The 25,975-nt window shown below is 40.5% G+C and overlaps 1 protein-coding gene across 1 annotated transcript in view; it reads left to right on the top strand.

Annotated features, from left to right (window-relative positions):
- The first annotated feature begins 19,837 nt into the window (after window positions 1-19,837).
- doc2d (double C2-like domains, delta) overlaps window positions 19,838-25,975 on the top strand; it is a 29,684-nt gene continuing 23,546 nt past the window's right edge. Inside the window, exons 1-4 of the mRNA XM_053331148.1 lie at window positions 19,838-20,225; window positions 20,740-20,819; window positions 21,411-21,485; window positions 25,589-25,698. Of these exons, the coding sequence (XP_053187123.1) occupies window positions 19,838-20,225; window positions 20,740-20,819; window positions 21,411-21,485; window positions 25,589-25,698 (653 nt within the window). The remainder of the gene's footprint in view (window positions 20,226-20,739; window positions 20,820-21,410; window positions 21,486-25,588; window positions 25,699-25,975) is intronic.

Consider the following 25,975-nt stretch of genomic DNA (forward strand, 5'->3'; position numbering starts at 1 on the left):
TGTAACCTATTACATTTCCAAAGTAACCTTCCCAAGCCTGGTCATTTGATCCACTGTTAATATATAAAATGTTGATTGACGCAGCTTTTATAATAGTATCTTGTCCATTATTTGAATATTGTAAAAAACAAAAGACATGAGGAAGGGATACTGTTAAAACTGTGACTACTAAGGGAGGAAGAATTGAGAGACAAATTGATTTGGACAGCAGGATTCACACCTCAACAAAAAAATTAAATAGTCCATGAACAATACGTGAAGAACAGTGGAAAGCTCAAAATTGTGGAACAAAGCTGTGGAGGGGAAGGATTTTGTGAAAAGTAGAAAGACGAGAGTGTGAGATAGAGGAAGACTGAGAAAAGAAAGATGGAGACAGAGGGAGTGAATAACAATCACACGTGTAGGAGTTGCAGAGGAGGAGAGGAGAGACTTACAGCTGTCTGTTTGAGGGGCAGATTAATGTTCTGTCATGGACCTCTGCGGTTCTGGCTATCAGCGCCTGATGATGAACAGCCGTACTTAGCATTGATGTGCTGTAAACATAACGCCTCACTCCACCATCTCACATTGCCACACGAAGATGGTGCAAAGACAGATACCCAAGATCTGCTCTAGCGGCCGCTACACGGGCCGTGTAGACCATGAGGGCAATAATGAGAAGAGACATGAGGACCAGCCATTTAATATGCCTCCGCCAAACAAGATGCAATCCCGACTCCCACTGGGCTGAACAAAACGTGCCATGACTGAGTAGTGATTGCCTGTCTGTCACGCTTTCACACCATCAGTGTGTATGTGCTCCATGGTGATTGCAACACGCTTAGAGCATGTTAAACTGTATACGGGTGGGGAAGGAAGGAATTTTCATGTCCACAAGATAACAGTCGTGGGATGCTATAAGAAGTATATTTATCGTCTATAGTATGTGTTACAGATACATACATGCAGCAGATGATTAATTCAGCTGTGAATGAAAGATAGTTTCATAATGTTCAGAAAAGCTTGTTTGCATGGACAAACACACAAAACTCACACATCTGGCTCTTCACCCCCCCCCCCCCCCCCCCAAACAAACATTCGCATTACACATGTGGGCAAAGCAAGATATCCGCAAGATTTCTAATAGTCTCACATTGTTAGCCCTCAACTTCAGTGAGCACAACTCCCATCAGGGTAAACAAACACGCACGCGAACAGACTGTACACACGCGCATTTCACTGCACAAGTCATTGAGCAGCACTGTGTGTCTGCAGCTCTCCTCCCTAAGTGGCCAATTGCTGTCAATCATCAAGCCGACACAAGCAATTTTAGATCCTAATCACCCTAATTGAAGTAATGAAATGGAGGGCCAGGTGGACCGGGCTAAAACAAACACAGCTAAGGACGCTGATGATGGAGAGGAAGCTGCACTCGAAAGCTTCAGTGTTGTGGTATAGGACTTGAATGGGCCTGACTGGGGTATAAAGGGTTAAACGCTGGAAATTGAAATATATTTCTCAAGAGCCACTGGAGTAAAGGGGGCTGAGATTCATTGTATATGTCACACAAACAAGACCAACAAGCTGTACACACACACACACACACACACACACACACACACACACACACACACACACACACACACACACACACACACACACACACACACACACACACAGCCAAGAAAACAGGCGGAAAGAAAACACTCCACCAATTATTCCACCAAGGCTGCACAATCTGTTTAATTTGTTGTTTTAATAATCGAAAATGTTTTTCTGCATCAAAAAGGCCACAATGATACACAATTCACCAGCTTGCTGTTTGGGAATCATGATGATCTTTGAAGAATACCTAAATCCTGTTGCTATTATTAGAGCTTTGTACAAGGATGAATTGTGAAAAACATAAAGTGAGTCACACTTATGACCACTGTATGGAGATTTCATGCTGCTGTAGCATCACATTATGTCATCAAATGATGTGTGTTCACCTGCATTGTAAATTTGGTTCCAACTGCATGCTAAGGTTGTCTATGTCAAATAGACCATGCTTAAATAAATGTCAGCAAGTCCCTCAAACAAAATACAAGGAAGGACTCAAAAATTCCACAGGAGCTGGGTGAAGTTATTGGATCTGTTCAATTCTGTACTCAAATTGGGACTGAAAGGAATGTGTCACTGTGGGAGATGTCCAGGAAGAATTGCAAGAGGCTCTGAACATGGTGACAAAAGATGACTAGAGGAAAGGTTTCCAGGAAGGGGAGAAATACTGGGACAAGTGCATCACATCTCAAGGAGAGTACTTTAAAGGGGATTAGAGAGTTGCCACTGAAAGATTTGTAATGACAATATGTATTTTAACTCCTTTCTTTCACCCGCCTCTGTCCCTTAATTCTCATTACTTTCTAGAAAGACACACAATCGTTTTCTTATATGGCCTCATATTATCAGGAGAAAAAATTATATGAATGGTTTCTGACACCTCTATGGACTAGGTTTGATTATGTTTAGGCAAAAAAATCTAGTCATGTTAGGAAAGATGACATCTTTGCACCTGACCAGAAAGGCTCATAATTCACCTGGTGGCTACAGGTTCAGGACAAAAGAAACATTTACCAGGCAAGTAAATGAACCACAAATGTTTTGCTGTCAGCAGTCTGCAGTCCCTAAAATTTGGCACATTTTTTCTACTCTCCCAGCTGTTTTCTCTTTGTTCTTGTACCATCTCTCTATCCACCTGCTGTCTAGTCAGAAGACAATCAATCCCTGTGAACGGAAACTATCAATAGTAATGCAATCAGGTCTGGCAGTCCATCTTCTCTTCACCTATCTTAACACCTCTCCACACTTCCTCCACCTCACACTGACTGTCGTGTCACGGCTCTAAAATGAGAATTGTCGCCTTTAGAATTGGTGCATTGGTGACAGGAGGGAACAGAGGGCAAGAATGAGATATTTTTTTTCATTCACTGACGTCTGTTACTGTCTCTGCATTTATCACAAATGCCTTATTACTTGTATAATTCTTGTCTGATTACAGCCTCTTCTTCCTTGTATTTCTGGAGGCCAGACTGATAATAACACAGCAGAGCTGCTTTCTGTTGTCTGTTGATGTGATTGCATTGTAGCAACCGGGGCACCAATATTGTACTGAAACGAATGCAAACAGTGGGCTGGCCATCTGGCTTGGCTTGTACAGCAAAATATACTCAAGATCCAGATAATCAAACATTATAAAGCTGAGACGAGACGCCTGTCACTCTCATTAGAGTGTGAGTGGGCTGCCTGAAACATGCTCTGTAAAAGATGCTCTACAAATGAACCGTATCTGATACCAGTTGCTTTGAATCATTAAGCATTGCAAAGAGAAACAAGATGACACTTCACTATAAGACAAAAAAGCAAAAGGCAATCTTACCTTCACCAGGCACCCTCTATCTAATCTTATTGTTCCCCTTGTTTGTGTTGGATGACTGAGTGGGGTGTATCTGTATGAAGGCTTAGCTAACCTGAGGATTATAAAACGAAAGGTGCTTATCCAGCTAAATATGTCTGGATTAGAGATGTAACTGGCTCCCAGTGTCCTGAAGAACAAAAAGGGCAATGATACTGCCTTCATGCAGAGCTGGGATATTCTGTGCATTTTGATTAATAAATAATTCATTTCAATCTATTCTGGTTCAAATGGCTTCAGATTCAATGTGTAAAATAATGAAACCTTTTTCAAGTCTTATCGAACAAACCAATAGTTCATTACAAACACACCAATACACATATAAGTGCTGTTCAAACCCACAAACGTTTATTTTAAATTCTAGACTAAATTCCAAAGTTTACAACAATGTTAGGCACCATGCAAGTCAGGCGTTTAGACACAGTGAAACTCAAGGGTTTTATGTACCCAAATTTCAATGTCCTTGAGAAACAAAAAACTTGACTGGAGAAAGTAATGCAGCTGTTTCTAGCCTCTGATATCCAAATCAGACGCAAGCCTACAGGCGTGACAACACTGAAATAATTGGCTGACAAAAGGACAAACGCAGAACATTTATACCTGTTGGTCTGATAGTGAACACAAATGGAAGGGCGAGGGAACATAACTTGGGAGTGCCTATGGCAGAGGTGTCCAAACTATTCCATAAAGGGCCATGTGGCTGCAGGTTTACATTCCAACCAAGCAGGAGCACATCAGACTTGACTCATTTAATCAACTGATTACAGTCTTCAGACAGGTAATTGGTCAAAATGTGTGCTCTTGATTAGTTGGAACAAAAACCTGCAGGTGCACGGCCCTTTATGGAATAGTTTGGACATGCCTTGCCCATGCACTTAAGAGACGTGTGATGCTGAATTTGATGGTTGTGTGGATAAAAAGATGTACTTGACATTCATAAAATTAAGACATAACAATGTAGCAGCAGTGGCGGCAGCAGATAAAGATGTATGTATTATGGCTGTAAGTCGGGAATAAAGGCCATTTAAGCTGGGGAAAATTCAAGGTTCAAGAGTTTAATTAACTAAAAGCTTAAGAGGTAGAGAAAGAAGAAATGTAGAAGTCCATTAAAGCCTGAAGTGACATGTCCATTTACTGACACATGGGATGTAGGAGTGTTTTCACTTTTTGAGGTTTAAGCTCTAAGGATGCTTTTAATGCTGTGTGTGTGTGTGTGTGTGTGTGTGTGTGTGTGTGTGTGTGTGTGTGTGTGTGTGTGTGTGTGTGTGTGTGTGTGTGTTTGTGTCAAGGGCATTTTATGCAAGCACACTATACTAAAATGCGTGTGCAGCGTCTACAGATGACATCAAACCTCTAACGTGCGTGTATAAATTCCATTCACTTTCAATGGACAGACGAGCGTCACGTAGCCGTTGTGCAGACACTGTGCACACGTTGTTGTGCATACGCATGTGTGACGGGTGAATAGCGCCTCAAATACGTGACATGAAGACGACACGTGACTGTTAAGTACAATTCTACACGTAATGTTTGTGGAAATCAAATAGCGAGGGGTTATTTGTGCCACATGCGAACGCAGCAGACGCCTGAGTGCACGCTTGTCTCAAAGTACAAATAATTAGTGTGTGCTGCAAGCAGGAGGAAAAGGTTTTTTTGACAAATTGAAAAAGTTGTTTTAGAAAGGCTAAACACCAACAAATATGGGTTGAAGCAGATAATTTCGTTAGGTAAAATGTGTTCTGAATTCAGGAAATGATTAAATCGATGTTTTTTTCAATAAATATAAACTTTTGAACTTTATAATGCTCTGTTGTAGAGTTTTGGACAAATGGCGTCTTCCCCTGCAGGTGTCAGTGCAACGGACCTTACCTTGGATGAAGAAATGAATCTATAATGTTAGAAGGTTAATAATAAATATGAGACCCAAATTAAAATTCTAATAAATGTGAACATTTATTCAACAACCACAGAACTGACAACAATGACAACAACAACAATAATAATGCGCTAATACAACTACTTCTGATGATGATGATAATAATAATAATAATAATAATAACGTTATAGACGTTAACGCGTGTGTCACTATTATACTAAAGTCAACGCTTCAGATGCCTTAAAGGTTGAATATGTAGAATATTTTTTTAAAATAATACAGCCATGGGGCGTTTTGAGGGGTACAGAATGAAAGTATTGCTTTTCCATAAAAAAAAATATTTAGTCTGAATTAACATTTTTAAAATTTTTTGACGGGTTCGACAATGACGTTCTGACACGTTCTGTGTACATTGTACCAGCCATTTAGCGGCCGGAATTGCGGGTTGCCAGGGTTGTCTGTTGTTCTGGCGCAGCTACTGTAGGCTGGCACTGGGTGAAATGGAGTTGTAAACAGGCCGTGTTGGACTTACTAAAACCAGCGTTTTTTGCTCTCAAGTACAACTTTTCATCACAAAACTTCGAAGGTAAGACAGAATATCTGTTAGTCGCTGTAAATAAGTGGTTGTTTACCTTTGTATGCTGCTGGTTCACTGAGTTTTTAGCGCAATAATAGTGGTACTGTTGAACTCGCCAGGGTCTTAGCTTTCATATGAGATGCTATTTGTTTGTGTACCATGAAGTATCAAAACGGTAGCAATGGAAATGTGGAGAGTGGGTTGACTTTCTGACGCTATTCGGATTTTGATATTTGATCATTAACCTCTTAACGCACGCTGTTCCGTTCACGGGACGGGACGGATGTTAGGAGGTAGCCACACGTTCTTCTGAATGTTTTAAACACCAACCGTTAAACATGTATACTCATGCCGTACATTGTTGGAAAGCCTAGATTGTTCTGATTCATTCAAGACCACTCACGACTTATATGGTTGCTCACAGCCGTAATAGTATTAGCGATTAGCTTGGCTAGCCACTCAGCTAAGTGAGAAAAGCTATAATGCCTACATACCTTCAAAGTCTTCCCTTTATCCACAACGATCATCTTATGACACAGGACTTTATGTACAGCTCGCCAAGTATCCATTCTTGTGAAATATGAAATCCGTTTCCATAAAACCGGAATATTTTCCTCAATATGTCCATGTATTTAGTCCAACACGTAATGTAATAACACAAATAACAAACCATATACGGTCCGTTTACGTCATTTCCTGACCTGCGCGTCCATCTCACAGTACACGTGACTAGATGTTTACGACCGTGAGCCTCTTCTGCTTCTGACGACACCACACACAAGCCAATCGGTGTTTAGGATTAGGCAGTAGCCTACATGCAGAGACATTGCTGCTACTCCCACTGGCGTGTTACAATGTAATGTACCTCGGTGGTTTCAAGTCAGTTACAGCGAGGGTATGTTCGCTTCCTGTTTTCAAAATAAAAGCACCAACTCTATCATTATGGTTTTCTTAATAATAAAAGGCAACGGGTGTTTTATTTTGTGAAAATGACCGGAAGTGCGTTACTCGCTACGGCTAACTTGAGTGGCTCCGAATTCGCAGGAACAAAACTTTAAGCAGATGTTATTTGGACAAATTAGCGTCACATTGTTGATCTAAAGGGCTACTTTCTCGCCTAAAAAGGTTAGACATGTGGATAAAGTGGTATATTTACAGAGTTAGAGCTAAAATAAAATCCGGCACCTGACCTGGCAACCCGACTGCTGGAATTACTTTTTGGTTGTTGCGACTACGATCTCGAGACATTAGATGGCGTTGTTCTGCTCATTCTACATATTCTACCTTTAACGTGTTAAATTACGTGGTGGACTACGGTGTGCCGTGCAATGGCTTCAGTACCAGTGATCTGAGTGAGTATTTTATCTGCTGCATTAATATTGTATTTCATTATGTTGATGTAACTGTAGATAAGTTTATTAGTTAATGTGGAGAAGAGGTCGGAGTTGAATTGCCCGCCATGTCAGCTTCATGTACGCTAGCTAACAGCCTGGCTAATCAGACCTTGCACTTCAGGTCAAAATATATCATGTAGAGTCCAAACTATGTTTACGTGTTACCTGTTGTAGTGCTGTTAAGAGTGTTTTGTGATTGCGCTGGGGTACAGATTGTTTGGTGTGGGGTGTCGTTTCCATGCCAAAATGAAAGCTAAGGCTAATTAGCCACCGGAAGTGGCACACTGATAATTTCACAATAAAAGCATCCGGCCGCCACAAGAAGTGGTATGTTAGCATTAACGGGAGCTTGACACAGTGTAAAGAAGAGAAACCTGTGTATTGAGTGTTTGGAGTATATTTCTGTTTCTTTGTAGTGTAAATGAGTAAGAGAAATGTAAGATTGTAATCATTTGATGACTTCTTTTGGTTGAATCATTGTTAGTTGATATTAGGTTGGTAATATTATTTATATTACTTCATATGTGTAAGATTAATGTATGGATATGTGGTTATCCTTTATTGAGTTGTATTTGTTACTCTTTCTTTATAGAAAAAACACACAATCACAACTGTAATATCCAACTGTTCTGGAAGCTCTGTATGTTTGCTGCAAAGAAGAAGAAGTAAAGAGAGTAAACTGCAGATTGGCCTGTCAGTTCTTTATTCCTCCATACTCTGGAAACGGCCTTAAGTGGTGTTCTGGCCGACACTCCTGTGTGAACTTAGTAATACAGTCAGAACTAGCACCCAGCTAGAGCTCCTCTTCCTTACACTCTTTATCCAGGCGTAGGTGACGCAGTTAAGGCACTGAGTGTTTGCTGCGCTGGCATAAAATGCCCCTGAAAGTGTGTGTGTGTGTGTGTGTGTGTGGTGTATATATACTACATAGCTTGAGTGACAATCCTGTCGTCTTTGTACTGTCCATCCCTCCCATCACAGAGCGCTTCCTAACAGACGAGTTCGCTGATGGACTGCTGTTTGTTAGTTAAGTCAGGCAAAGGATTTAGTGGGATTTCAGATCCCTGGAGCCATTTTCTATTGAACACTGCACTGTTTATTGACTGCTGAGTTGTCTCCAACATGCTCGCTACTCTTGCTTTGAGAACACCTTAAGTTTAACCTATGAACAAGGTTAGTATTGTCTTAATAACTTACTATTGTCTTAATAACGTAAGCCCTTTAATCCTGAGTGCCTGTCTGTCTGCCTGTCTGACATCCAAGCCAGAATTTATTTATTTAAAGGTTTAGAAATCAGGGACAATGCACATTAATAAAACATTTTAACAAAATGTAAACATGCCAGAATTAGCCAAAAGGATATTTTACATCTGCTGTCCCTGGACTGATGTTAAATAGTCACCCTTAAGGAATATAAAAAGATTTAGTTTTAGGCATACAAATAATACATTAAAAAAAGAAGACTAAATCTAAATAAAAGCAAAAAACAATGCAAAAATCCATACATACACACACACGCTAACAAATATTCAGCTCAAACAGCAGACAGTTGCTACAGACAAAAACAGCATTAAGCAGCAACACCAACATCAACAAAACTGATTACACCAGACACCATTAACAAACTAGCAGGCCACAAGCAGGCGGGACATAGACAATAAACACATTATAAAAAGCCATGCACAAAAAGCAACAAAAATGCTAGACAATTAATAAGCTGACAGACAACATGATGGATGGCATCAGAAAGCAGGGACAGAGGCAGAGCAGCAAACGTGGAGGAAAATTAAGCACTAAAATTTAATGTTGACAGCTTTGACTACTAATTCACCACTTTAAAAAAAATGTTTTAAAGCAGCATAATTTGAAAGATTTCTAATGTGAGTTGGAATGGATTGTAAATGCAGACTGGCTAAAATCACTTTTTCTTTTCCATGTGGATGTTGATGCCATTTTTATAAACTGGCTCAATACAGGAGGAGCAGTCCATGTATGGTTTTGTACATAAAACAGGAGTGTGAATATTTAATCAGGTTTTCCCAGTGTAATAACTTGTATTTCAATAAAATATGGAATTTCCAGTTAGAGTTTCCCCATTAGCTGTTTCACTAGCAAGGACCACATCAACAACATGATGCGCTTTAATGATTTATTTAGAAAAATGATTGATGAGCATAGTTCTTCCTTTGCCGACTATGTTTTGGGGAGGCTTATAGGAAGTGCAGGGAAATAGGGCGCCGAATACGAGAGCGGAAGGGGAGGAGAAGTTTAGGTGGTATTTATAGGAATGGCTAGAGGCGGGGCCATTGTGTGGTTCTGCTTCCCTTTCAAACTGTTTTAATCACATCTTGCAGCCGTGCCCGAGTGCACTCCCAAAATACGTTTTAAAAACATATACCGACCGAAGTTTCTCACACAGAGACTCTGACACTTACAGGAGCACCACCAACCAACAGACACAAATGGGGCTTTTCCATTATAAAGTTCTAGCAGTACTCGGCTCGACTTGACTCGTTTTTTTAACTTATCCATTAGGGATAGTACCTGGTACCTGGTGCTTTTTTTGGTATCTGCTCTGAGTCTGACGAGGTTCCAAGCGAGTTGAGCCAATACTAAAATGTGACGTCAACAGACTGCCGGCAACTGATTTGTCAAAGAGTGTCATCACTGGAAGAGTCATACACAAGAATCAAACCCGCAACATCATTACAGCGATTCGTTTCAGGCGAGTTAGCATACATGGCACCTTCTCTGGTTCTCATCTCTTGCTTTGTGTGTGACAAAAAGCCGCAGACTGAGCAGCAAGTACACCATCGTCCTCCATTGTTTATGTGTTTGTGTTGCGTATAAAATGAGGTCACGGCTATGAAGTAATGGAAAACGACATGCCTGGTACCAAAACCGAGTAGAGTCGAGTACTAGAACTGTATAATGGAAAAGCCCCAAATGAGATGTGACAGATCAATTTTACTAGCCTAAACCGCAGGTATGTGGTGGTTAGCATGGCTAGCATCATTAGCATAATCATGCCCAGAGACTGTTATATTGTCATTATAATTATAATTGTTATAGTTAAAATAAAAATAAGTTTGATGTCAAATCAGACAGCCCAAGATATGAGTGGAAAATAATGTTTATTATTATTTATTATTTATTTTTACCTAAAAGTTGCTTGACCATGTCATGTGAAAGGCTACTTCAGTGCACTTTAACAACTACTATACCAGGACCACTACTGAAAATTGCAGATAAATCTTTAATATCCAGAAATCCACATTATAGACACTGGCTATCCCTGTAACAAAGTGGCCACAACTTTGCACATTGACCACAGTTCAGCAATATACTAGACTTTGACCTAGATTTCTTTTATAAATGTCACATACCTGTAAAAGACACATCAGAGTAGTTTGTTACTGTCCATACAAATTCTGTTGTCCCTGTTGTTGACATTATACATTGCTCAGCAGTGGTCAGGACCTGAACTTTGTCTCACTTCACTAGACAAACCTGCTTCATGACCCGTGACTCTCGTAAATGTCACATCTCACTTTATAATGTGTAAAAAATAAATCCAAATCATATCCACTGTGTCATTTTAGTGAAACTTAATTCTGTAATTTCATGACGAGTAGGTTTACTTTAATCCTTTACTCCATCCATTATGTAGCAAGGTCTTCCTTCCTCCCTCTTTCCCAGTGTGTTGCCTAGTGAGGCAGTGCTGCAATGGGAAACTGTTGAGGAACCTATTCCCCTCTGCCATCAAACCCTCACCACACTCAAATATGCTTAGTGCATCCAACAAAAGCCCTTATTTAGCATTTGGCTTTTTTTAAAGACGTGGATAGTTTTTTTCACCCCTTACCTTCACAGAAAAAGACAAGGAAGTGCAATAACGTGGTCACATTTCATGCACCAGTCAGCTCCCAGTGGAGTACAGACCTTTGAATTGTTAACTTAAGAGGAAATTAACTATTGTGATTCGCTTGGATTGGCTGGAGGCAGAGGTACAGTTTTGGGCTATAAGACGCCACGTTTAATAATAAAGAATTTGGCCAATCCAATCCAAAATGTAATGTAAAAAGGAAACATTTTACATCCATTCTTATTAAATAGAATTACATTTGTACCGTCTGTTTAAGTAGTAATGCATGTGCTGTTTGTGTGTTTGCAGAGATGCTATTGGAGGGGTCTCAAAATTAATGATGCGTTCAGTTATTGGTGACTGATGATGTCATATCAGGAACTAATTGCCTGCACTTTTGCCTCATTAAGCACAGCATGACGTCCTGCCATAGGCCACTGACTGCACACCTCACTACAATCACTGCTATCTCAATATGTCCCTGTTTTACTCCCTCATTTGCTGCTGCTGGGGTGTGTGTGGGGGGGCATTTCTCTGTACGTTTTATCAGTCCTGTCAATTTCTCTTGGTTACTCTTGCATTTTAAATCCATATCTCTCCCTGCTCTTTATCTCCATTTATCTGCTGTTATCTGTCTATCTCAGTTTCACCTGTTTTAACTTGTATGCATATTCTCTCCATTGGATCTTTTTAATCTTTGATATTTGCTTTTGTATTTCCTTTTAATTTTCTATTTCTCTCTGTGTCTTATTCGCTGCAGTCACCTTCACACTCCTAATTTGGAGCAGTTGGCTCGTCTCTCCTCTTCTCTCTCCATTCATTCACTCATCATTCGCACATGCCCACTGCCATGCCTCTGGGCCACCCCCACCACCACCTCACATCCACCTCAACATCTCTCCCTCTTTTATTTATGGGAATATGCTGATGGGGCATACCCAGATAAAGATAGAATATTTCTAGTTACAGGGCGATAAATAGGAAATGAAAGAGAAAAAAAGAAGTGAGAAGGTATGAAGGATTGAAAGAGCACACACAATTAATCATTGTGCTGTCATTTGTCCTAAAAAGCAAAGCCATTTATCAAAAGGCGCAGAGGAAAAATACAGAAAGGGAGAGAGAAAGAGTGGGGGGGGGAAAAATGTATTGCAGGATCTATGCAGTATCTAATTGGGTCAGTGGCAAATAATGTGGCTGCGTTAGTGCTGAGCTTTGCTTCGGAGCTACAACAGCAGGCTGATTGGAAATCAGCATCAGCACAAGAGTAATTCAATCTTATGACAGATAAAACAAAAAATAAGGTAACCTCAAACCTCCTGAGCAACCTGACTTCATATGTTTCAAATCCAATCGTGTTTCTTACTCCAGAACCGCCTGGTAACTTTCTCTATATGAAAACATGAAATTGAGACCCAAACAACATCACCTAAATGCCAGAGGGACCTGTTGTGTAATTTATCCAAGACTGCACATAGACCCAAAAAAGAGCAAGAGGAGAAGTATAAAATAAACAAGGAATGAACCTCGGGGAATATCATTCTGTCAATCTGTCATTTTATTTGACAGGGGTCATTCTTTCTTTTGCATTGCTGGCTGAGCCTGTCACAAAACATTAGAAAAACGAAAACTTATTCAATTATATTGTTTTTGAATATAGTTTTTTCTTTTTATGTGTACCCCTGCTTGTCAAAGTTGAGGACAAATCACAGGTAGGGTTAATGGGATCTGTCTGTGTCAGACAGAAAGACTCATAAAAGGGAACGATGAAGGTGAGGTTGGGTGTAGATGACAGCAACGATGGAAAGCTGAAAGACAGACTGAAGGAGCTGTTTTTTGTGCAAGACCATGCTGGGCTGAAGTTGGGAATGTGGCACACGGTGAAAAGAATAATGCACCTTGACAGAACAGCACTCTCTGCCAACACGACCAATGATTCCCCCTGAAGCAGAGTGATGTGGATTGCAAGCAGCACCTGTGACACCAACTGACACCCCTGGGGAACGTCAACAACTAGCCACCTGTTATAAAATGCAGTCACCAACATCACACTGCTTATTAAAGTCAATGAATCTCCAATGATTGATGCGATTGTGTGTCACGCCATGACAGCCTTTTAATGATTATTGAGCTGAATTCAAATTCATTCAAACAATTTGTCAGACACTCAAGGAAATTGTTGCTGCATTATAAGGTGACTACTTCACTTAAAGTTGAACTGAACCTCCTTTTATACTTGGTGTTCATTATTTGGGGTATTTGGGGAATACCCATTGTGCTGTTAAACCATTTTTTGGTTGACTTTATACAGGCCCTAACTGCAAATGCAAAAAAAGAACAGGGAAGTAAATCAGGAATTAAATATATGTTTGCATACAATATATACCTCCAGGGGCAAGTGTAGGATATAGTGAGCATTTCCTTTTATCGTTATCATAAGATTTAAGCAATTTCCCATCTTGTGTGATGCCAAGTATGTTGAAAAATTCAGCACACACTATAGCAACAGTATGTAAATAGAGGTTTACTTAATCTCAGAGCTAATGGCTTGTGAAGAAGCTGGGGAGTCTGTGGTTGTACACTTAATGGAAAACCTGCGCCGCTTTGTGCTGGAGTAATGGGAGGAGATTATCTTGCCATGCAGAAGGACTGGATGAATACTCCTCCACAAATTGGTCATACCCTCTCCTTCCTTCCCACCAATCTCTTTCTCTATCTCATTTTAGATGTTTATTATTTATAATATACTCATGAGCATCATGAATGCTTTAATCATGCTGACATGAAGGCTGAAGGATGTTTGGCTGACAGTCTGAAGGATGGAATTTTTGGTTTGATCATGCATTTTATTTTAATTAGGGTAAGTTTTGTGACTTGTTTAGCATACAATGGAGTGTCACTACATAATATTACAAGTTAATCTGTCTCCATATTCTTCATCATCAAACTTTGCTCCTCTGATTTTGATTTCACATCTTGCTGCTGACTATTATTTACTTTTGCTACTGTGTTAAATGTCTATGTCACAGGCAATCTAATGTTTACCCCAGAGAAAGATCAATACCTCAGCGCCATTGTCCAGACTTCATTCTTCAAGCACAATTGATTGCGTTTCTTCCTCAGAACTGGACACAGTAAAACCAGACAAATCCATGCGGTCTGGTGTCACTGTGGATGGAAACATTGTCAAGTATTAAGGCTGTGTCTGCCGAAAGAACTGATTACCTCACTCATTACATTGTCAATCTTTGGCTATGGTGTTGTCAGCCTTCCCAATCACAAAATATAGAACACTGTATGTGTCAGTTGAATGATACTCTGCTGAACTTTTTCAATATAAGACTGTGACAACACCAGTCACACAGTCTCACAATTGCAACTTTTTTCTCACACAGCCCAAAATCACAAAGTATAAAGGTGGAGATTGAAAAATATATCAGCCAAAAGTACTCTATTGCAGATAAATGAGTATCAGTGTAGGGTATATGTTGGCCTAAAAGTAACATGAAATGTATGTACAAGAAACTGCAAAGTTGTGGATGGATAAGAAAGGATAAATATTGATGCAGAGATAACACAAAGAAAAAGAAATTTCATTTTTATATCACGATGAGTCTACGAGTGGTGGTCAAGTGGTTAGAGCGCACACCATATGCGCAGCCGACCCTGGTTCGAATCCCGATCGGAGGTCCTTTGCTGCGTGTCACACCCCCTCTCTCTCCCTGTTTCCTGTCGGCCTACTGCTAAATAAAGGCATCTATGCCAACCAAAACTTTTTTTTAAAAAGTATATCGCCCAGCTCTACCCACAAAACAACTTGACTCTACCGATAGTTCAGTAGGAGATTGGGATGTGTTATGCTAGTAGCAGCTAATGTAGCCTCAAGCCGCTAGCCTTAGTTAGGTGAAGAGTGGCCTACAGAGGTTTGGTAACCTCACTTCTTTGTAACTCCACACCTGCCGATTCTTTTGATTTTCAAACCTGTAGTCTTCAGTCCCAAGGAATGTTAACATCCCTTGCAATATGTGTGATTCAAATGCCATTTTAAGCAATTTAGAAACAGCGTCACCATTATATAATTTATCTTTCAGACAGCATAGATGAGGTTCTTTTTCAACTGTAAAATGTCCTGCTCATGCCATGATGGTCACAACTGTTTTAAGTAAATTAACAACTTTATTTCCATAGTTGTCTCAAATGTTTTTTTTATAATTTGTCTTGCCTTCACCCAAATTACAACTCCCTGGGCCCTCGCCCCCAATAGAAAATAATTCCTTTCACCGAGAGATTGTTCCCTAAATACCTGACAAACAAACAAATAAACAAACAAACAAAAACCGAAATGCTGAAGTCCCCCCAATCCTGCCACACACACAAAAAGAAAGACTCCTTTTATTTTATTCTTTGTATTTTTCATAGGTATTGACTGAGTTGGTTGTTTAATTCTTAAATCAACCCAGTATTTTTCTTCTCTCTTTTATTTAAAGAGTGAAGAAATTACATAGTCATTTTCAGGAGATAACTAGGTAGTATCTGACCTATAAAATACACTCTATTACTCATAAAGCCCTCTCCACGCTGTCAATCATAAAATTCAGGTAGAGAAATACTGAAATTATTTATTTATTTTTTTAGTCTTAAAATATTGACTAAAAAACTGGAATCAGAGCCTAAAGATTTTTATCTGCAGAGTGTGAACCCACCAAGATTGCTAAAAACCTGAAAGGTGCATGGCCTCAGATACCACAAGGTGTGGTTGAGAAGGAAAAAAATATATATATATATTTTAGTAGTTTGGTTGAACTTAACCCTTGCAAATCTGTGTAGTTCACCCACTCATGACCTAAGCGTGTTGAGACTGCCTTGAAAGCCCTCTTGGTAGAGTACAGCCTGTCCCTCGGGTGCCCAGGCACATGGAGAGCGTCTGAGAGTTTTAGTGGTCAGCAGGTCAGCTGTGAGCGCTCTGCAGCTGTCTGATAACTGCTGCCGCTGTGGGAGGAGTAAGCACTCACCTATGGAAACGTGCTTTTTCATTTTTCACAAAAGGGATGAGCACCTCTGGGGAAGCCAAGAAGACCATGAGAGGATTCTGTTCATGGACTCAGACAGCCAAAAGGCTTTAATAAAGGCACTTCTATATTCATCTAAACCATTTAAAACATGCCAATTTATAGATTGATAGCTTTGGCATCGGTAGACTGAATATTCATTTATCTCTTTTCAACTAATTTAGCTCTCATGTTCCTTTTGCAAATTAATGAACATACAGTGTAATGGTCTGTTAGCACAGTATTGATGAGGTAACGCTGATAGTAATGAGATGCCCAAAGTAAATCAAAGTGTTTACAAATGGATGAGCACGGGCATCCACATCTAGCTGACCATTAATTTAATTGACCAAGCTTGTTGTTCATCTGTTACTTATCAACCATAGAAAATTGCATAGTTATAAATGAATGCTGTGATGACATTGCAACCGGTAATACGTCACGAAAATATTGTTTTTATATTCTCTGCCATGTGCTGCATTCAGAGGAGCTCTCATCCCACCTGACAAAGAATGTGTTGTAAGCTTTCTCAATGAGAACATTTTTTATTGCTATTTATAATGTTTTACTGTTTTTATTTTGCGCATTTATTTCATTACTGAGGCAGATGAAAGCTGCCACAGTTATGAATGCATACAAACAAAGCGCACACACATGCACACATATGCTTGGCTTATATTGGCCACAGTCTCAGCCAACACAAATTAATCTGGCAGTGTGATTGTACGGCTGGCAGTGTATTTTGTTCAGCTCAGTCAACATGTTGAATTTAATTTCCTCTCACTGTCCTTCAGCCGGTGGATTTTTGTTTTCGTCCCAGAGTAATATTTCCCTTTTTTTATGCACTGAGTGTTTACAGACTGGTTTCCCTCTCCATATACTGTATATATATATATATATCTGCCGCTCTGTGTATTTGCTTTTGCTGGTGTCACTGTGTGCAATGCCGGTTTGTCTCCTCATCCGTCTCTCTGTCTTGCTCTGCTTGTCTGTCTGTCACCCTCCACCCCCCCCCCCCCAATCCCCCCTCTACACACCACATCCACCAACACCATCATCTTCAAAACACACACCCCCAACCCATTTTCCTACATTTCATTATATCTCCTCACTGCTGAGAAAGTGAGTGACAATATGCACAGTCTACAAACGACTGACGGGGATTTTAACAGGATACGTCACGACTGAAGGGGAAGGGAGAGAGGGAGGGACAGAGGAGAGGGGAGAAGGAGAGGAGGAGAGCAAACGATGAACAGAGACAGAGAGAGAAAGAGAGGGAGAGAGAGAGTACAGAGGGATATATTGACTCAAAGCTGGTCTGCATGCTCCTCAGTGTGTGAGAGACTAAGGACGTGAGAGCAAGCAAGATGGAGTGCTGGCACAGATGAAGACTGTCCCTGGGTACGTATTTGTAGATATCTATATTTGTGCATGTGTGCGTCTCTGTATGTTATAGAGGTTGAGAGTGAATGAGTTTGTAAGCAACATGCTGCAAGTTATTATTTGTATGTGGGTACCCAAGCACTGAATTTGGGTGTTGTTACATAAGAGCAGTGTGAGTAACTGAATGAGTGGAGGTATCGAAAATGGGAATGGGCAGTTTGGGATCTTTATCTGTGTGTAGGGTCTTGATGCACATGTGTATGTGTCAGAGGGAGTCTGTTTAAGTGCTGTGAGTATAGAGAGAAAAGAGAAAGATACAAGTTTGTGACTGAGTGAAGTCTTGTTGTTTTTGGACATGGATAATGTATTGCCTTTACTTTTAGTAGATAAGCTTCCAGAACCTCATTGTGTTCAGTATAGAAACGTGTATGTGAGTGTGTGTCAGAAAGAAAGAATAAATGTTTTATGTAGGCTTAATAGTGATGTAAACAAAGCGAAACAAAATCTTAGCATTTTCACCAACTGGGTTTTCTCATGGCTTCTACATGCAACTGGAACATTTTCAGTTTATTCTCTTGGCAACACACATTACCAACAACAAATATTGTACACTCCTTGTGGAAGAGGTTTTTCTATCCAAAATGAAACTGTAACAAAAGTAAAGTTTTACTCTCAATGACTCAATTAACTGATTGTCAATCATTTTCATAATTGATTAAGTCATTTTTCAAGCAAAACGCCAAGCATTCTCTATTTTTTCCAGCTTCTCAACTGTGAAGATTTTTCATTTTATGTAATTGTAAACTGAATACCTCTGGGTTTCTGTACGTTAGCAACATTTGAAGACATTGTTCCCAGTGTTCAGACATTTACAGTCTAAATGATTTGTCACCTTACTATAAAAAATAATATATTAATCAATAATAACCATTATCATAGTTGCAGCAGCTCTAGAGTCAACACTTTGATATGTGAGTTTTCAAAGTAGCACAAGACTAATAAGAGAGCTGCCAAAAAGCTGATCATTTCTGTCCAAATAACGGATGCATCAATCAAAAAACAAAAGAGCAGTAGTGTATCATTTGCAAAAGGAGATGAGAATCTTGACATCTGTTAAACGAACAAACTGCCTTGACAAAAAGGAACAGCGGTTGTGCGATGACATTAACCGCCAGCGACATGATGAACATATGCAATATATAGGGGGATGACAAGTGACATACATCCTCAAATGACCTGCATTTGAAGAAGTGTTTGCAACAGTGATTCAGATTATGTGTCATGTTTAGGTACTTCATTATAAACTGAATTTGCGATTGTGTCTGCTGCCTGCCTGCATGAAAGACCATTTTATTATCTAGTTATTTATAATTGTAGTTGTTTTCCGTAATGATCATCATTAAAATGATAAATGATCATCTTTCACAGTTTCATCTAGGAGTTTATCCCTTTGTTGGAACAGCACCAGTAAACAAAGGAAAGACTCTGACATCTGATTGTAGCTGATCACTGATATCAACCATCTCTTTAAATAATGAAGAAACAGATGCACAGTGGGAGCGCATATGAGAAAACATATCTGCAGTCTCTTAATCACCGTGAAGAAAATAGGAAATGATACTATTTGGCTTCATTTAGTGACAAATATGCTAAGGACTGAGAAAGGCATCAAATAGTATTGCGTAAATATTGCTCAGAGGACTTGCAGATGAGAGAGAGAGAGGAGGGAAAGAAAGAGATAAGGGAAGGATTAGAGTGAAGTGCAGATGCACAAAGTGACATCACTTGTTCATACTCTACAGCAATACATTTGAATATTCATTCATTCAGAGAACAGACTTTGTAATGCTGACACAATGTGTGAGTCACACTTGAAGTGCCAAAGGTTCTAGCGAATTCTATTTTGGTTTTTTCAGATGTCAGGATGAAAATGGATGAAAACAGAAACATATTTCTGCCGGATTGTTTCAGATGTGTTGTGAATTTTAACACATTTTACGTGTGTTGGCTTGCCTAGAAAAGGACTGTTGCTGCCGCTGCACAAACCCAAAATATAGAAAGTTGGAAACTCAGAGGAGAGTGAAGATGTGACATATGTGTTGTTTTGTGTTTTCTTTAAGTTCTGAGCCTCAGGTTCCTCCCCTCTGCTATGATGCCATGTGTTATTCTGTTTTTCTTTCATTCCTTTCTTTCTCTCTTCATCTCATAACTTCATCTTCATCCCTCCCTGTCATTTCACCCCACAGTCCTGTTCGACAGTCCACATGAGTGTCTCCAAACCACCGCCGCCACCCTCCACCTCTCACCTGGCCATACCCCCTTCCTCTACCTCCAACCCCTCTTCATCTGCCACCTCCCCCTCGACAACACCCCACTCCTCTGCCCTACCCCCTCCCTCACCGGTCAAAATCTCTATGCAGGAGCACTTTGCCATAAATGTGTGCCCGGGCCCCATCCTCCCCATCCCACAGATCTCAGACTTCTTCCCGCGTTTTCACGACTACCCCTGCACGCCACCGCCCCCAAGAGAGAAGAAGATCCTGAAAGAAGAGACTTTCAACGGGGAGACGGGTGTAGGATACAAAGATGGGGAGAGGGTGGTGGACAACGATGGAGACAGGGAGGAAGCGGTTGACTCTGATGATGATGACAGTGAGTTTTTAGGAAGGTGGTATAAGTTTTGTGTGTGTGTGTGTGTGTGTGTGTGTGTGTGTGTGTGTGTGTGATCACTCATGTGAAAATTAGAAGGCTAAACAGAATCAAAACAACACTGCCAAATCTGCAACTTTGGAGTGGAGAGTCATCTTCTTTTTTACTCAAAATGAGTTTGTGCATTTTTTCCTCTCTGAAGCACACCATATGCTTGCAGAGTAATTGTGGCGTCAAGCATTTTTCCTAAAGTGTTTGTCACTCCCACTTTGTGTGACACTGTGCCTCGGATGATTTATTAGACAGCATCACAATAGTGGGACTCAGCCTGCAAGTTTCTTCTCATTCCCAAACAGTAATCAAACAAGACAGATCAATTCACATTAGCTGGCGTCATGTTTTTAAGAGAACATCTGCTACAAATATGACTCCAAGCTTTTGAGTGTGTATTTGTGACTGGGTGAGTGTGTCTGTCCCTTTTCCTGGCAGTAATTGCTGTGTTTTCTGTTGTTTTCAGCCTACCTGGGAACATTGGAGTTCACCCTACACTTTGATCAGGAAAACAACTGTCTTCACTGTACCATTAACAAGGCAAAGGTACACACATTTCCAATATCCAATACCCAGTAGACACTTCTAATAAAGACACCCCTGTCTATGTGTGAGTCGTTGCATAATCCTCCTTGAGGAAAACAATTGGATGTCATACTACTTTGTGTCAACCTTTTAAAAGCAACATGTTTGCCACACATCCACCACAGCTTGTCAATTCAAGACAAAATCATCTCATACTATGAAATGTTAAAAAATAGTGCCCCATTGCTCTGGCACATTTAGTATGTGCATCGTAAAAGGACACCAGCCTTGTGCTATATATATTGGCTATATATACTGTCACATGACGTTAATTATGTAAATCTCACTGAATGGTTCCCTTGAGGACAACACAAGGGAGTCGAGGAGAGTAGAAAATAGTGGTGTAGTAAGAAACACCCAGCAGCGCTCTTGAGTTGTAACTACTGTGGAGGAGGTCTGTCATACTCGCTGTCTTTTTCTGACCCTGTCAGTTGTGTGAAGTGTTTCAGGGCATGATGACGTCACCTTTGACACTACAGTACATGTGTGCGTGTGCGTGTGCGTGTGTGTGTGTGTGTGTGTGTGTGTGTGTGTGTTTGCTTGTGTCCACAGGGACTGAAAGCCATGGACTCCAATGGGCTGGCTGATCCATACGTCAAGCTTCATCTTCTCCCCGGGGCTAGCAAGGTCACTGCTCCAACCTTACCTCAGTGGCAATTAACGTAACATGCTACCACACTGTGCGGCATGCTCTGTCCCAGTCACTGCAACTCCCTCATGAAGTCATACATCACATCAGTGAAATTGGTGGTAAACAAAGATCATTTCTGGAAAAGTATTTAAAAAAGCAAAAAACAATGATTTGCTTTTTGTATTTAGTTTTTGTGATTTGCTTTTTTTGTAAATACACTCCCTCATTGATTCTTGTTTATCAGACACCATGAAAAGGTCAAAACGTTCTCGCTGAAATGTAAGCGTCTGAATTTATTGGGTTGCTTTAGCGGGCCGCTTAATGTAGCCCATCCAATGCTCTGCTTTATTGAGCACAAACATGTTCTGGTCTGCTGCACTGCTCCTGTCTTGTTTGCAGCTCAAGCAGCAGAGAAGATAAGTCTCACCACAACAGTAAACCCCAGCTCTGGCAGAATGCAACTTGTTGTCGGCCATTTTGGCTCAAGGTTAACACGAAATGAGGTTATGATAAACGCGGGGGAAGACGCTGAGCTAAGATAGGTTGAATGAGGCAACTGTCTGAGGTCTAAGGTGCTAACAATAACAACGTCTGGGGGATTTTTGTCCTCCAGCCTTCCTCTGTCTGTCTTCTCTGCCATTGTTATCGCTCTCCTTTCCCCACTTTCCACCCCTATCTCTGTCTCTATCTCACTATCTTGCTCTGACCCTCTTTGACCTTGAAATACCAACAGTGTGTGGAGAGAAAGGAGACAACTGGGAGGGAGGAAAGGAGGGGAGAGTGAGAGAGACGGAGAGAGAGGGAGTGGAGAAAGGGAGGGAGAGACAGATGAGGGGAGGACAGCAGCAGGTGGTTGTCATGGAAACAGGGAGGATTGTTATACGACTCACGTCAACAGGCGAGTGTTGATGGGGGATAGGAAGGTGGTGGTGGGGGGGCACGGAGAAAACGTCAATGAATAGGTAAGTACCCATGTACCCATTTGTTTAATATCCACCAGACGGGGGTCACCACACTTGAAAAGTGGGAGCGAGCACACGAAGAAGTGAGGATGACAGAAAAAAACACACACACCTACTCTTGTCCACAGTCAGACTCAGCATGTGAGTATTGTAATAAACGATCAACAATACAAAGGGTTTCAGTTTCTGTGCACAACTGAGTTGTCTGCGAGCAGAGACACACGTCTCTCTGATCACACACGTTTTCCATCCTTCACACTCTCACATCCTGCAGCATACGCTGTGTAACCATGCAGTATACACGCAAGCATGCTGTCTTGTGATGCCAGGCACACAGGGAGACACTTGCGGCACATGACCTTGCGTATATTCAGACACATAAGAGTTTCGTCACAGTCACATAGAGATGTGTGATGCACCCTTCATCCCCCACTCTTCCTCTATCACTCCCTCTTTCCTTCTCACACATAAACATACATGGACACAGTAGTTCCTGGAGCCTTTTTGATGGTCACTGGTGTTTTCATCTCTTCATTCATAATTGAGACGCGTGGCAAATTCACCCATAGCCAGCTTCTCTTCAATCACAGTTTTAGAAGTAGGGATTGAGAGAAAGGGAGTGTAAAGTACTGTGAATAAAAAGGATCCATGCAGGCAGATGGAGACAGAGAGAGAGAGAGAGAGAGAGAGGAGGGAGAGTGTGATGGACAGATGGAAGGATAGAGATAAAACATTTAGAAACAGATGCAAAACCTGGGATGAAGTGGGAGAATGAAGGCAGGGAGTGACACAGGGCAGGAAAAGGGTACTGGTGTTTTAAATGTAAGATAAGTGCTCAGAAAATATTCAGTCAACCCAATTTAGTCAATAGGGAGTGATCATTATTTGAAGAATTGTTATTGAGTTGACTTGTGCTGGTACACATGCAGTGGTGCGACATGATGTGAGTCGTGACTGCCTGTGCACGACTCCTCCTGCACTTTAATGAATCAAACAAATGACATGAATCAGAAACACTTGTTCCCTTCATATAACAAGCTCTGGAGGGCTGACTCTTGTAGATAAGTCGAAACTTTCTGAAAGAAGGAAGGATAAAGAGGGACCAGTGATGGGAATGAGGAAGAAGAGGGAAGAGGAAGGGGGAGCCAGTGCAGGCAGAACAATGGGATGTGGACAAAAACCAGAGCATGGAAAAGAAGATGGAAGGAGAGGGTTCAGCATCTGGTCCTGAGGCACTCACAAGAGGGTGAATGTGGCAAAAGAGAGAGAGAAAGAGAAGAGAGAAATTATGTGATCTTCAAAGCTTCAGACATGAACATTTTGAGAGAATAGCTACACACTTTCTCTACCAGCTTGACAGCATATGAGTTTGCATAGACACTAGTGCTGGAAGATACTTTAGTGAAGTAAATGTAGAAACACTATAATGTAGAATACTACAGCTTAAATGTTGATATTTTTGTATGCATTAAATAGCCCCTGTCATATACTTATATATTATATTATTGATAAGTAGAACTTATGCTTTAAATAATATTAAACATATTATTGTTCTTATCTAACTTTGGTCATTTAGAGGACAAGGCTGGCGATGCTCTATATTTTTCTTATTGTTAGCAAATCTCACGAGAAGACCAAAACAAGAGTCTCTCAGTAATCTCAGACTTCTCTAGTCTATCTGTGGCTCTCAGCCCTGAGCCAAGTCATCCCTACTGAAAATGGAGCATCCAAATTCATATAGTTTAATTTAAAAAAGTAGTTTCCTACATCATCTGGGCTCTCTAATTTCTTCCGCAAAAACACTCAGAAAGGAGTAAATGGCACATTTTGGGGAGCTATTTTCAATGGCAGATTAAAGAACATTAGAACATTTGGTCTTATAGTGAGTATTTACAGCATCATGACCTTGTACTATTTGTATATATAAATATGTGCACTGACTCAAAATAAACTGCCCACATTCAGGGTAATGAAAAAAACATGTCGCCCAGTGCAATGTGGCTGATGGATGTGTTTTTGATATTTTGTTTTTGGACAAAAATGTCGCTCTTTAGCACAGAGGAAAATTAGGATTTTGTTACATGAAGGATATATTTCATGTGGGTTTTTATGGGATTTCTTGGCAATAACAAAAATGTACTATTTCAGAAGACTCATAATTTATTTCTGTCAGTTACAGTTTGTGTTTATGTATATATGTAAATCTGCAGTAACTACTGGTAATTGAAAGAAATGTATGTGGGTTGAAAAGTACGGTAGGTTGTTGGAGTAGAAGTTAAGTGGCATAAAACTGAATGCGTAATATGTCATATTTCTACTTAAAGTACTTCGGGCAAATACTTTCCAAACCTGATAATCCCACGGCTCTTTAAGGTCTTATTACCTATATTTTATGAGAAGAATTTGTGTAGAACTTCAGCATTTGAGCCGCAAGTTTGGCTTTACAAGATTACCCTTCAGGAAAATGTCAATACATAGGAAGTCAGTGATGCATTATATTATCATGCAAGCCTAATTTCTAGATGGTTTTATAAAACCATAATTATATACAATAGACAAAAATCCGAAATAAAAACTTAAACAAGATGAACACGTCCTTAAGGCGACTGGGAAATGAAGCAGCAAGTGGCAACTTTATTTATGGATGATGCTATTAGGGGCTTGTGGGCATTTCCTTTCCTTTAATTTTTCATACTAATTGTGTTGTGCAGTTTAATTGGCTGCTATGTTGTGCTGTTGTTTCAAGACACAGTGCTTGTTTTGGAGGCCTGGCTGGTGCTAATGCACCGACTTATCACGCTGGGGAGGAGACAGACGGACAGGTGAGGCGAGGGAAGCCTTGTGTCCTCTCACTCTCCTCTACAAAGTATGCAGCAGATGTCTGTGATATCCTGAGGGACAGAGATAAATGATGTTCCCTCACTCTTTTTCTCTCACTCCCTCTTTCTCCCTCTTTGATCTTTTAGTGTCACTTGTTTTTTTCTTCTTTTTCGTGATCTCATTCTCCTTCTTTCTTGCTGATCTGACAACTTTGCTCCCTTGACACTTTAAATATTCGTCACCACTCTTTTCCTCTTTTGATCCTTCCCTTCCCATGGATGTCTTATTTAATATTTCTCCTACTCTCCCCTCTGCAGGCGAACAAGCTACGCACAAAAACCCTGAAGAATACGCTGAACCCTGTGTGGAATGAAACGCTGGTGTATCATGGTATCACAGCGGCTGACATGACCACCAAAACACTCAGGTAGGAACAAAACTCTAGATGTCACTCTGGCCAGCAATTAGCTCTATTCCCCAGACAGCCAAATGACCAGTTTATTATGCAGAGGATGACGATCCATGCTTCCAATTCTCTAGTGTACTGCCAGCAACTGGCTATGTATCCCACTGGGATTTTCCAGATAATTCATTATTGCAGCCAGGCAGCACAAGCCAACTGTTCACCTCACTGTTGCTCATCAGGTGTTGGCTAAGTGGTGAATCTACCTCCCTCATGGAAATTCTTTCCATATGAAGTAATT

This window comes from Scomber japonicus, chromosome 2, assembly GCF_027409825.1.
Source record: "Scomber japonicus isolate fScoJap1 chromosome 2, fScoJap1.pri, whole genome shotgun sequence".
NCBI lineage: Eukaryota > Metazoa > Chordata > Actinopteri > Scombriformes > Scombridae > Scomber > Scomber japonicus.